This window comes from Anabrus simplex, chromosome 7, assembly GCF_040414725.1.
Source record: "Anabrus simplex isolate iqAnaSimp1 chromosome 7, ASM4041472v1, whole genome shotgun sequence".
In the NCBI taxonomy this organism is placed as follows: Eukaryota; Metazoa; Arthropoda; class Insecta; order Orthoptera; family Tettigoniidae; genus Anabrus; species Anabrus simplex.
Genome location: NC_090271.1, coordinates 231,911,120 through 231,925,241, shown reverse-complemented (window position 1 = coordinate 231,925,241; position 14,122 = coordinate 231,911,120). Strand labels below are relative to the sequence as shown.

The 14,122-nt window shown below is 36.9% G+C and overlaps 1 protein-coding gene across 1 annotated transcript in view; it reads right to left on the bottom strand.

The window, feature by feature from the left end:
• Nucleotides 1-1,163: 1,163 nt before the first annotated feature.
• Nucleotides 1,164-14,122, bottom strand: part of LOC136877063 (sodium/potassium-transporting ATPase subunit beta-2) — a 162,483-nt gene continuing 149,524 nt past the window's right edge. Inside the window, exons 6-7 of the mRNA XM_067150879.2 lie at nucleotides 7,242-7,410; nucleotides 1,164-2,208 (exon numbers count right to left, since the gene is read on the bottom strand). Coding sequence (XP_067006980.1) covers nucleotides 2,105-2,208; nucleotides 7,242-7,410 — 273 coding nt within the window. The 3' untranslated portion in view covers nucleotides 1,164-2,104. The remainder of the gene's footprint in view (nucleotides 2,209-7,241; nucleotides 7,411-14,122) is intronic.

The window sequence follows — 14,122 nt, the reverse complement described above, 5'->3', positions numbered from 1 at the left end:
ATTGATTGATTGATTGATTGATTGATTGATTGATTGATTGATTGATTGATTGATTGATTGATTGATTGATTGATTGATTGATTGATTGATTGATTGATTGATTCATTGATTCATTGATTCATTCATTCATTTTTTTGGGTATCTTTTTCTAATTTTATCAACTTTCTTCTTATCCCACTTTCCACATGAAGACTGAAGAACTGTCAAATGATTAGTTGTTTTTTTAATTCCAATGTCTTAAATACCAGAGTGGTCACAATCATAATTCACATTCCCTTCATTGTTCTTGGTATGTGTAATAGACATTTAAAGGACAGGAAGAAATCTGAATTTCAACAAAAACAGGAAACATATAAGGGTTGTTCAATTGAAATAATGTCAGAGCTTGTAATGCTGCAAGTAAATGACGGACCAACCAAGTTGGCCATGCGGTTAGGGTCTTGCTTGCATTCGAATCCCACCGTCAGCAGCCCTGAAGATGGTTTTCCATAGTTTTCCATTTCCACACCAGTAAAATGCAGGGCTGTATCTTAATTAAGGCCATGGCTGCTTCCTTGCCAACCCTAGCCCTTTCCCATAATTTCATCACAGAAAACCTTTGATGTGTTAGCGCGAAGTATCAGCTCAGAACATGGCTAGTCTGTGACACACATCCGCTAAGTAGAGGGAGAAAGTTGAAGCACCATTTGTGGTTAATGGTTACAACACATCCAAATACATCCAAACGAATACACTGTGGCATGATACAATTCATGGGCAAAAAAGGTGCTTTGTTACAAGAAGTGTTATGAAGTGTGCTTTTGATCCATGGTAATGCACAGCCAAGCTGCCAACACAGCAGTGGATACTCACCACTATTTTCACTGGGGTCTTATAGATCACATGCCATATAAGAGCCAAGATCTCTCCCTTTATGACTATTGTATATTTGGTCTTTTGAAGAAGGAAGACCCTGAAGAGAAAGTGTTTTCAACCAGCAACCTTCATTGTGGAGGGTATAGAAAAACTTAATAAGCATTGGGACAGGTACCTCGAATGGTACCTAGACTTTCTTGAACTCCTATCAGTATGTTTTGTCATCATTATCAAATAACTACTGTTTTTCTAGATGCCTTGGCTATCTTTCAATAGAACAGCTCTTATGGACGTAAGAGATAACAGGATTCCTTTAAAACATTTATTACTCGCTCTGACACAAAAAAATACACTTTTAACACTGATCAACTGCAGTTAATTCTCTCAAAAATAAACTCATTTTAATATTCAATGACCTCATGTATCTGGTACAATACAGGAAAATAGTGATGATGATGATGGTATAAGTACATTTACAACTTGTCTCTTGCACCTTGTAATAACATCCGGAGGTAACATAAAATTGCTCTTCCTGATATTTTCTGTAAAACAATGTTCATTTTTTGGACTTTTAAAAAGATATACTTTATTTGTGATTATTATCCTTTCAACAACTGGTTGTAATTCTAACTCACGACACAGTAAAATGACCACATTATCATAACCTAGTCTGTGCCACTCTGAGAAAACTAGAATCATTTTAATAACATTTCTGTATAGTCTTTATTTTCTTTAAAATAATTTATGACTCAAACAACTTTTATTACAATTATGAACATATAACTAACAGTTTTTCTTTGATATTATTTTCTGCTAATAGGTTAGGTGGATCTAAAACTACAGGTACTTGCCTGCACACGAACTGCAGAAGATACAATAATTCTCTCTCATTATAGTACATCCATCTAATACTTACACATTCTAAACTTAACAACTGTTTGCCATACATCTATAAAATATCAACATGACATCTTTATTATATTAAATATTTTGGGGAAAACATCTGTACAAAACATAAATTATTCCATGCCTTTTAGCACAATGAAAATATCTATTTAACAACAATAAAAACAGGTAATAGAATTTGACTGTGCATAACTAGAAAACTAATTGGAAGCAGCTGCAGTCACTAACGTTGACTATCTTGTACTAACTTAAGTACGGTTCCAGTACTGTGTTGTGAGAGGAACTGAGATGTTCCTGGCAGTGCCACTCTCGCATGTCCTTCATCTTCACTGATTATGTTGCTTCAGTCTACCATCAGTTCAAAATGGACAGAGCCCCTTCGTTCCTGTCTGTCGTGATGAATGTTCCGAGCCCAAGCTTTACATTCGATGTTGATAAGTACTCCGGCTGTAATGAAGAAACAATTATTATTAACTACCATTTCAATAATATATAGTCTGGCTCCATGGCTAAGTGATCAACGCCATGGTTTTTGGTCCTCAGGGCCCCGGGTTCAATTCCTGGCTGGGTCAAGGGATTTTAATCTTAAATGGTTAATTCCCTTGGTTTGGATACTAAGTATTTGTGCTATCCCCAACATCCCTGCAACTCGTACACCATACATAACACTATCTTCAACCAGATTAATGCACAGTTTTCCATATCTGGCAGACGCCCACCCTCATTGGAGGGTCTTCCTTACAACGGCACCAGACTAACAATAGCCACATAATAATAATAATAATAATAATAATAATAATAATAATAATAATAATAATAATAATAATAATAATAATAATAATAATAATAATAATAATAATAATAATAATAATAATAATAATAATAACAACATATTACTATTTTGATTTACACTGCACCAACACAGATAGGTCTTCTAGCGATATGACCAAGTCGTTATATAAAATCAGCTTCATGGTCGGTATCGCACTTCAATAGATTCACAATTAAGTATTTATTTATTTTCCACCTAGTCGATACAATGATTGCTTAAGGCAATTTTTAATGGTCAAAAGTGGTACATGTTTCGTATATTATCAACATCTTCAGCCACATAACACTGTTTAGATGAAAAATTTATAAATTGACAAAGTAATGCTTTAGAAGAAGTGTCCTTAAAATTAACATAAGATTTATGTTAATTAACATAATTAACATAAGATTTATGTTAATTAATTAACATAAGATTTATGTTAATTTTAAGGACACTTCCTCTAAAGCATTACTTTGTCAATTTATATATTTTTCATCTAAACAGTGTTATGTGGCTGAAGATGTTGATAATATACGAAACATGTACCACTTTTGACCATTAAAAATTGCCTTAAGCAATCATTGTATCGACTAGGTGGAAAATAAATAAATACTTAATTGTGAATGACCAAGTCGCTCGGTGTTGTATTTACTAAAAGAGGAACTAGGTGGAATAATGACTTAACGTAGGTAAAGCAGTTCTTCCGATTATTGTACAAATAATATCCTCCATGTTCTGTTTGTCGACTTAGAAAGTATTAATTCAATATCTCCTTCATAGAATGCATGGTCTGCATTTTAACTTCACAGTCCACCAAGCAGTTGTTCCATACAGCGCATGGGCTCGCTTCAACAGCTTTTTGACCACATTGACTCATTTTAACACATCTCTCCATTATTTACCTTCTGTCCTAAGCTGAGATGTTAGTTTATTATTTATTCCACTCTAGATTTGTCCTCTATCTTTTAAAGTTAACACACATTTTCTACGGTCAGCTGAATTTTCATGACCAGTTAATAAGGACTGGCTGTTTTTCCAGTTATTAAATCTCTCATTAGGTTTTGCAATCTGTGATATTTCATTATACAATAAACATGGGGCACAAAATACTCTAACCTTGGTTTGAGAGTATGCTAAAAATTTCCTTCATTGTTTCTCACCATTCCTCAGAGTTCTGAAAAACAAACTTTTAATTCAGTACCTCAGAAAAACAGTATATTGGCTGCATGAATTTCTAAAATTGCAATCACTGTCCGTATTTTGTGCAACATGACCTTGGTTAGCCATGTGATAATGAAAGAATTAATTTATTATCCACTTAGTATTGATTCAGTATCATCATTCACTCTGTATGCATCATTTGGATTAACTGAAATGATTTTCCAAATTGGCTGTGTTTCTCTTCTAATAGGACACCTATTTTTTCTTTTTCACATTTTTCTCCTTTTTTAGAATCGCTCAGATAAACCTCATGCTCCACTATTTTCAATACTGTTCATCACTGATTTTAATTAAAATTTGTATCACATAGGTACTACACAAATGCACTCTTTGCTATTTCAAATTAATTAAAATTAACTGCCAGTCAAGTGTCTGGTTGTTAAAATGACTGACAGTATTTTCTTTGAATTTGACGTCTGAATGGGCATTGTTGAGTGTTGATACCAACTACTCTTATGACAAGGTTAGCGGTGTCTCCCATCACAAAGTTTGTGATTGTAAGCAACTAGATTTGCCTTCCTAATCTATCGTAACGTAATACGAATAAGGTTTTTAAGGTTATCACATGATAAGACATGACACTGAAAACGTGCTAATGATCATATTGTGATGACGTGACATTGTGATTAAGACAAAACCTGTCCTCTTTCCATTGCCTGAACGTTCTTTAAATTTACGTTGATTTCTGCCAATGTTATTCATATCAATTTCACTGTGAGGTAAGTTCATGTACTCTTTTCGATAGTTGTGAATGAAATGCTTAAAATTAAAATAGAAAATAAATGGTAACAGCTTATCTATTACATGAGGCAACTGTCTAGTCTGCCTAGGCCTAAGTAAACCTCTCTGATTTTACGTAGAATACAAGTCTAATAATGATTTAAAGAATCAAATCACCATACGTTCATATAATACTAGACATTCATATCAGATCAATTTACCCAGATGTAGTCTACTCGGACTCTGAAATCTCATATCATTGTAGGAATAATTTTTTTAAAAATAAAATAAGATGTGAATTTCCAGACCTACCATTAAAAGCTTTTAGGGAGAGCCTTTGCATTCAGTTAAGGAGTATTAGAATCTGATTGGCTTGACCTCAAGTGATTGTAACATAGTTTATTTCACTGAATAAAACATGTAATTGTTTAATGCTTAATAAATTACCGACTGTGAAAAAAATTTAATGTGTAATCCTTACTGATGGAGAAGGCGTGAAGAGTAGCTCTCCAGAAAGGCACGTATCCATACAAGAAAATAGTAAGACAAACAGGTGTGGATAACGGAGAGATGCAAAAGAATTTATCTAATGATTTGGTTTGATATTTTCCTAGACCGGCATGGTAGCTGATGTCTAAGTTTGGAGTCCCTCAGGTTGAGAGATTGGAAGGACAAGGATTAAATGCTTCAGGGTAGTGGCGCAGACTTTGTGGGGGGGAGGGAGGGCAAAGGCATTTTCTGCCCCTCCAAAAATGATCCAAGGGGAGGAGAGTGCCATTTTGCTCCTCCAAAAATATTCTTCTCCTAGATGTTAAGTCCTCTTAAACTGTGGAGTTTGGTAGTCTTCGGAGCCCTGAGTCGCGAATTACAGTGTAACAAGATTTAAAAAGAAAGTCCCAAGTCTGGTTCTCTCAGAACATCTGTGGAATGGTTTGAGTTTCACTGATGGGGTTATATCCAGAGTGTCTGGTGAGTTTTCACTAATGTATTTGGGACGAGAGTGGGGATACTTCCCTAGGAACTTCATTTGAATGATGAGTTGACCGGTGACTTGAGTTTGATTCTGTTGAACAAAGGTAGAAGTGCCTATTCTTTGCAATCATACGAGGGCAAGTCAATAAGTATCTGCAATTTTGCTCTAACTGTCTTTAGGTTGGCTCTGTGTGGTGTTGTGTGCTCACCAGCCACTAGATGGCACCATTGTCTATGTCTGTGGTAGGTTTCAGCGTTATCAGATCAGTACAGCTTGCGCTGTTGCGATGTAAATATGGCCACGCCACTCTCTGTTTGCACCAAGGAAGAACAGCATTTCATAATCCATTCTTTGTGGTCTGAGAGTGTATCAGGAGTGGAAATTCATAGAAGACTTTAGCACAATATGGGGACAATATCACGCACTTGTTCAACATTGGCATCAGTTACAGCTGCAGATGGATGCCCGGATCTTTCCTCATCCTTCATGCTCGTGCCCTTTTGAACTGTTCAATCCGCTGGTAAACACTTTGCTGTGGCTAAATATAGTCCTCGTATTGTGCTGAAAGTCTTGCATGAATTTTTGCTCCTGTTACACCCTCAGACAACAAAAAACGGATTATGGAACGCTGTTCTTCCTTGGTGCAAACAGAGAGTGGTGCGACCATCTTTACGTCGCAACAGTGCAATCTGTACTGATCTGATAACGCTGAAACCTACCACAGATGTAGACAACGGTGCCATCTAGCGGCTGGTGAACACACAACGCCATAGAGGCAACCTAAAGACAGTTAGAGCAAAACTGCAGATACTTATTGACTCGTCCACGTAGATAACAATGTTAATTGTTTAACTCCCCGTTTTGATAGACCATCTTACAAACTAGAATTTGAACAGTTTATACACGGGAGTGCTGCAAACAAAGACAAAATTTTACAATTCAGTGAAGATGATGTAGACTCTAATCATCTTTTGCTTCACAGAGGAATGTTTCAGGAGTCATTTCTAAATGAAGGAAACATAATTGGTAACTTCGAGGACATTACCAATCACTTCAAGAAAGTAGTTCATCTTATGGATTTGGTCTCAGAACTGTTCAGGTTTAAAAAAAATAGTGATGACAATTCCCACGACAACTTCAACAGATGAGAGGCTTTTCTCAGGCCTAAAAAGACTTAAGACTTATTTCCGTACAGCTACAGGACAGCAGAGATTAAATTCATTGAGCCTTCTGCATCTAGGCTTACACAAGAAGGCTATGAAGACATTAAATCTGGAGAAAATATTTATTTTGAATCAATTTCAATTTTTTCTGTTTACTGGTGAATATTACCAAAAACTCCATACATAAGATTTGTTCAAAAATTTATTTGAGAAATAAGTTCTATTATTGTTCTGTTTCCTTTTTTTCTGTTTGTTTGTGAATAGGAATGTTTGCATTAATAGCTGTTCATCATTTCACATGCCTGTGTTCATGATTAACATGTCCCCCACCCCCAATAATTACCTGCTTCAGGGTGTTGAAATTAAAAGAATTGCCAAAAGTCTTTAGTGGATGTTGGTGTACATTGGTTTAGGAAGATTGGTGTTAGGATAATTGTATGTGCTATATAGAATACAAAGCCATACATATAGTACATGCAACTTTATAGCTATGAGATGTTTATTTCTTTGTAAATGTGTTACTGACCATGTTTTATCTGGTAAGTTAAAAAACTTTTTACTTGTACAAACTGATGTTGACTTTAATACTTACTGGTTGGCCTCTTGAACCAGACTGCTACAATGGGGCTGAGATAACCATCCAGATTTTTATAAGGGAAATAGAAGCCTGGAAAGCCATGGGTTGGATAGTACTGAATAGGTCCAATATTTTCCACATCAGCTGGGTTCTCTCCCTCGCAGCTCACCCACACTGTGTTCATCTGTGAAGAAAATAAGTCATTCATCAACATGATAAAAGAAATGAGTACACAACTCGTTAAAACATTACCTGAATAAGATTCTTGAGCCTAATTTCTTCCTACCCTTCTTTCTTTTTCTCAGTCACAGATTTATGTTATTCAGCTTATGACACAGACCATAGGAATGCAAATGTGTGCAAGCTTACACCAAAATAACACCAAACTGGAGGAAAATATTTGGTAATATCAAGATGGTGAATCGACACAAGATACCTTTAAGTGAGTTTATATTTTAATGTTTCCTTTAATAATAGAACCACTGATGTGCCAGTTTCGGCACATTTCCATTTAAATTAAGAAACAGTGTTAGGTTTAATGGTTCACCCAATCAATACACTTCACTTTACAAGTGAAAACTGTTTAATATAAAAATATATTAAGCATACATGTTTCGTCTCATTTTGAGACTTCTTCAGCCATAACGTCTCGTAGTAGATTACAATGCTCATTGTTGCTGTCTAATATTTTTAAAATGGAAGAACCCATGTTCTTTAAAAACTGTTTGAGAATACATTAAAGATAAAATATACACATTATTTACATAAAATTGTCCTCACTTCTTGCAAAAGAATTTTTATATTCAATGTTAAAATTTGAATGACATTTCTTGAAATATGACATGCCAGCCATAACATCTCGTAACAGATTACAATGCTCATTGTTGCTGTCTAGTAATTTAAAAATGGAAGAACCAATGTCCTTTATGAACTGTTTGAGAATACACTAAAGTCAAAATATACACACTATTTACATAAAATTGTTGAACACTTCTTGCAAAATATCTTTCTTCAATGTTAAAATTTGAATGACCTTTCTTGAAAATATGACATGCAGTGCTGGTAGCTGGTAGCTTCAGTGTACTGACTGAGGGAGATTGAAATTCTGGCCTCAGAATAGGAATGGGACCAAATCCACATCAGAATATTTAAAAGCTTTAATTCATATGGAAATTCCTTTCAAAAAAGCTATATCTGGTTGAAGGAATCTGATGGTCCTGAGATAGCCTGTCGTATGGTAAAGATCAATGCTGCATGACCTCCATATTGATAGCTTAATTCTTATGAATATTCCTTTTAAAAGACAGACAAGGTCTGGAAAGAAAGAGATATATAAAATTAATGGGTTTAAAATCCTCAGAAATTTAAGAAATGAGTTTTTATCATGAATGGGTGATGTAAAAGCTTACCATCAAATTTGGTGAAACTCCCTATAGCTGGTTCACATCTGAGCCTCGCTCTGAGTTGCTTCTCGCCATGCTACTGCGTGTGTTATAATTATGGTCCTGAGATAGCCTGTCGTATGGTAAAGATCTGTGCTGCATGACCTCCATATTGATAGCCGGTGGAACTTGGCTAGGGGCAGTAGGGGGTTGAGCAGTGCTATTAGTAGGGGAAGGGGAAATAGCTCGGCCTATAGGTAGAGCGGGAGGGTGGGATGTTTGTTTTAAAGGAGGTAACTTCAAATTATTAATTTTTCGTGATGATAAAAGCAACAGTATCTGTTCATGACAGATTTTTGTTCACTTGTACGTCATTCAAATTTTTGTTTGCATTGCTCTGGTCCTAACCTTTATAAATATGTTTGTAATTACTCATCAGGTTCCCTTTGCTCACTTTCTTTAAAATGGTCAAGTTGCTATTTATATCAGTATATTGGTGTCCAGTATCTGCCATATGGGCACTCATAGCAGAATACTTCTTGTGTCTATTGGCATTGATGAGTTTGAGATATCTAGTTTGAAAACTCCTACCTGTTTGCCCTACATACATGACAAAACATTGATTGCACGTAAGTTTATAGATTCCTGAATCTAAGTAATTCTCTTTATTGTAATTGTTTTGTCACGTACATGGGACAAACAGGTAGGGGTTTTCAAACTAGATATCTCGAACACGTCAATGCCAATAGACACAAGAAGTATTCTGCTATGAGTGTCCGTATGGGAGATACTGGTCACCAATATACTACCGGGCAAGTTGGCCATGCGGCTAGAGGAGCACGGCTGTGAGCTTGCAATGCCAATATAGTTGGTCCGTTATTGGATATTATAAATTTTCCAGCTAACTCATTCCTGGTTGCCAGCGTTTCAGCCCAGTGTGCTAAGTTGGGCTCATCAGTTGGTAAACAGCACACCTACCAAGATGCATGGCTAGTGCATACTGCGGAGACCACTGCATAGTGCCAATGCACTATGAGAGACTTTGTTTCATTTTCAAAAATTGATGCCTGCCTGGCTATCAGATGATAAAGATGTTGATTCCCATAGGGAACCTGAAATACTGGTATTACAAATTTACTCATTCAGAACAAATATTTCAGGTTCCCTACGGGAATCAACGTCTTTATCACGTGAGCTTGCATCCGGGAGATAGTGGGTTCAAATCCCACTGTCGGCAGCCCTGAAAGTGGTTTTCTGTGGTTTCCCTTTTTCACACCAGGCAAATCCTGGGGCTGTACCTTAATTAAGGCCACAGCCGCTTCCTTCCAACTACTAGGCCGTCCCTATCCCATCATCACCATAAGACCTATCTGTGTAAGTGCGACGTAAAGCCACTAGCAAAAATAAATAAAGACTTGACCATTTTAAGGAAAGTGAGCAAAGGGAACCTGATGAGTGATTACAAAAATATTTATATAGGTTTGGACCAGAGTATTAACGCAAACAAAAATTTGAATGACGTACAAGATAACAAATATCCGTTATATGAACAGATACCGTTGCTTTTATCATCACGAAAAATTAATAATTTGAAGTTACCTCCTCTAAAACAAACATCTCACCCTCCTGCTCTACTTGTAGGCTGAGCTATTTCCCCTTCCCCTACTAATAGCACTGCTCCCCCCCCACTTACTGCCCTTAGCCAAGTTCTGCCAGGCGAGAGGAAACATAATTATAACACATGCAGTAGCATGGCGAGAAGCAAGTCAGAGCGAGCTCAGATGTGAACCAGCTATAGGGAGTTTCACCAAATTTGATGGTAAGCTTTTACTTCACACATTTGTGACTGAAACTCATTTCTTAAACTTCCGAGGGTTTTAAACCCATTCATTTTCAGACCTTGTCTTTTAAAAAAAAGGGATATTCATAAGAATTAAGCTATCAATATGGAGGTCATGCAGCATAGATCTTTGCCATATGACAGGCTATCTCAGAACCATCAGATTCCTTCAACCAGATATAGCTTTTTTTTAAAAAAGGAATTTCCATATGAATTAAAACTTTTAAATATTCTGATGTGGATTTGGTCCCATTCCTATTCTGAGGCCAGAATTTCAATCTCCCCCAGTCAGTACACTGAAGCTACCAGCTACCAGCACTGCATGCCATATTTTCAAGAAACATTAACATTGAAGAAAGATTTTTTTGCATTAATTGTTGAACAATTTTATGTAAATAGTGTATATATTTGGACTTTAGTGTATTCTCAAACAATTCATAAAGGACATCGGTTCTTCCATTTTTAAATTACTAGACAGCAACAATGAGCATTGTAATCTGTTACGAGACGTTATGTCTGGCATGTCATATTTTAAGAAATGTCAATCAAATTTTAACATTGAAGATAAAAATTCTTTTTGCAAGAAGTGAGGACAATTTTATGTAAATAATGTATATATTTTATCTTTAGTGTATTCTCAAACAGTTTTTAAAGAACATGGGTTCTTCCATTTTAAAAATATTAGACAGCAACAATGAGCATTGTAATCTACTACGAGACGTTATGGCTGAAGAAGTCCCAAAATGAGACGAAACATGTATGCTTAATATATTTTTATATTAAACAGTTTTCACTTGTAAAGTGAAGTGTATTGATTGGGTGAACCATTAAACCTAACACTGTTTCTTTAAACTCTATCAATACGGATCTAGATGATGAAGTTCATAAATTGTATTAAATTTCCAGTTTTCAAACCCTGCTGTTGGGTGATGCCTTCATTTGGAGGCTTCATATTTTGTAACTTTTTACTGATTTAGAAGAAATGTGTTTCTGATTGATTTTTCATTTGTATAAATATTTCATAAATTTAAAAATGTATTTTAGGCACATCATTTCAAACTTCTTCTATGGCAGTTTTTTCTTTGTTATTTGGGTCTTGGTGGTAATTTTATTGCTTTCTAGACCAATGGCAGTTGCCAAAAGGCTCCATAAAGAGTCAATTTGGCATAGCTGGTACTCTAAACCAGGCTAGGAGAGAGGCTGCAATAACTGTAAAGGAGGCTATAGAAAACTTGCCTATCATTGTAGCTCTGGAAAGGCATAATATCAGTATGACTGTGTACCATGTTGTAATTTTAAGTACATTTTTCCCTGAAGAGGAAGTAAGAACATCTGCTAAGGAAAGGTATCCCCAGTGGCTTTGTGAGACCTAGCAATCTCATACCGAGCTCGATAGCTGCAGTCGCTTAAGTGCGGCCAGTCTCCAGTATTTGGGAGACAGTAGGTTCGAACCCCACTGTCGGCAGCCCTGAAGACGGTTTTCCGTGGTTTCCCATTTTCACACCAGGCAAATGCTGGGGCTGTACCTTAATTAAGGCCACAGCTGCTTCCTTCCCACTCCTAGCCCTTCCCTGTCCCATCGTCGCCATAAGACCTATCTGTGTCGGTGCGACGTAAAGCAACTAGCAAGTCTCATTATCATACCCTATGTGGCCCTTTCCTTTCTTTGACCAATACCTACATTCTTAGAAATGTGTTGCACCTCTTCCTTTTTTCTTTCTAATTAGTGTTAATAGTGGGTGGTTGCCTAACTTCCTCTTAAAGCAATAATCACCACCACCACCACCACCACCACCACCACCTTCTGTCTGTTGGGTCATCAGTCCAGAGACTCGTTAGGTCATGACCTACCTACCACAAAAGTAACACTTTTCATAGCACTCAAACACCCTAGTCGTGCTCAGAATGTCATTGCCCGGCACCACCCATACCACAATAGCTTCCATACTACCGGGTGAGTTCGTCGTGCAATTAGGGGGGCGTGCAGCTGTGTGCTTATATCCGGGAGGCAGTGGGTTTGAACTCCACTGTCGGCAGCCCTGAAGATGGTTTTTTATGCTTTCCCATTTTCACCACACCAGGTAAATGCTGGGATGTACCTTTATTAGGACCATGTAGGACCATGGCTGCTTCCTTCCCAATCCTGGGCCTTTCCTATCCCATTGTTGCCATAAGACCTATGTCGGTGTGACGTAAAGCAAATTGAAAAAAAAAACAAAAAAAAAAAAAAACCACGTTTCCATACTCTCATAGCCATGGATGAACTGGGACTTTGGTCGAAGCTACATTTTGCTTTGGTCTTTGCCAAGACACAGATGCAAAAGTACTGCATCCAATAATAAATGGCAAATGGCAAATTAAATTGAATTACAAAGCAAAATATTTTTCTTGCATTGGTTTCCTCTGGTTGCAGTTTTGTTTTCATACAAATGTATTGTTATTCTCACTGTGATAGATTGAAATTTCAAGTCAGTTGAGAGTAATATATATTGCCACCATACTATCACAGAATCAAATTCGCTCTGTAAATGCATAGGTGCTGTGCTGCCATTGCTCACTTGAGCTTAACAATCCTTACTCTCCAGGCTGTGCTCAGTATGCAGAGATTATGGAGCAGGGAGCTTGGCTGCTCAGAAGTATGGTGTCTAAGAGCACAGAATATGCCAGCCACTGTCTTACAGTGTTTTCAAATTAAGGGCTTGCGGTGTATGACTTAGTATTGGAAATATTGGTTGGCCCTGGAGAAGAAAAGGTCCCATGTAGATTGACCCATGTACAGCAAATTCACCTGTAAACATCAAGCCAAAGTAGGAGAGACAAAATAATTTGAAGTTAGAATAGGACTGTGAGAAGGGAGTATGCTATCACCCCTCCTATTCATTAACATAATGCATGAAATAGTCAAAGAAGTCAAAAAGACTACTGAGGCAAGAACACTAAAAGTATGGTTATTTGCTGATGACATCATGCTGTCAGGTGAAAGAGACGAGGTTCAAGAACATGCAAACATATCGAACGAAGTGACTGAAGAATGGGGAATGAAAATTAACAAGGAAAAGAGCAAAATGTCATTCTTAAAAGAGGATCAAGGAATAGAAGATGAGGTATAACTGTTCATGGGGAACCACTAGAGGTAGTTAGTACATTTCAGTACCTACTTTGGGAGTATGATATCAGAAGATGGAAGAATGGCAGAAGAGTGCTGGAGAGTTTGAGAGGACTGTTATGGATTAAGGAAGTGCTAATGAAATGCAAGGAAATTATGTGCAAGAACTACTTTCTACCAATCTTGATGTACAGAGCTGAAACTGAGGTAACAATTGAAGCAGCAGAAAGTAAAATCCAGGTAAGTGAGATAAAATTCCTAAGAAGTATGCTGGCCTCGACAACACAGGACTGAATAAGAAATATGGTATAGTAATACGAGAAACACTAGGTGTATGCAGAGTGGGGGAGAGTAGAACGATCAAGACTGAGGTAGTATGGGCATGTGAAAAGAAGGGAGGAACAAGGATCCCAAAGTCAATGCTTGAGCTGGATATTGGAGGAAAAAGATTTAGAGGTAGACCAAGGAAATGATGGAAGAGAACATATTGAGCAAGACCTAAGGAAGAAGGTGGCTAACTTTGAAGATGTCTTTGATGAAGAATGGTGGAAAGACAGGCAAAGATGGA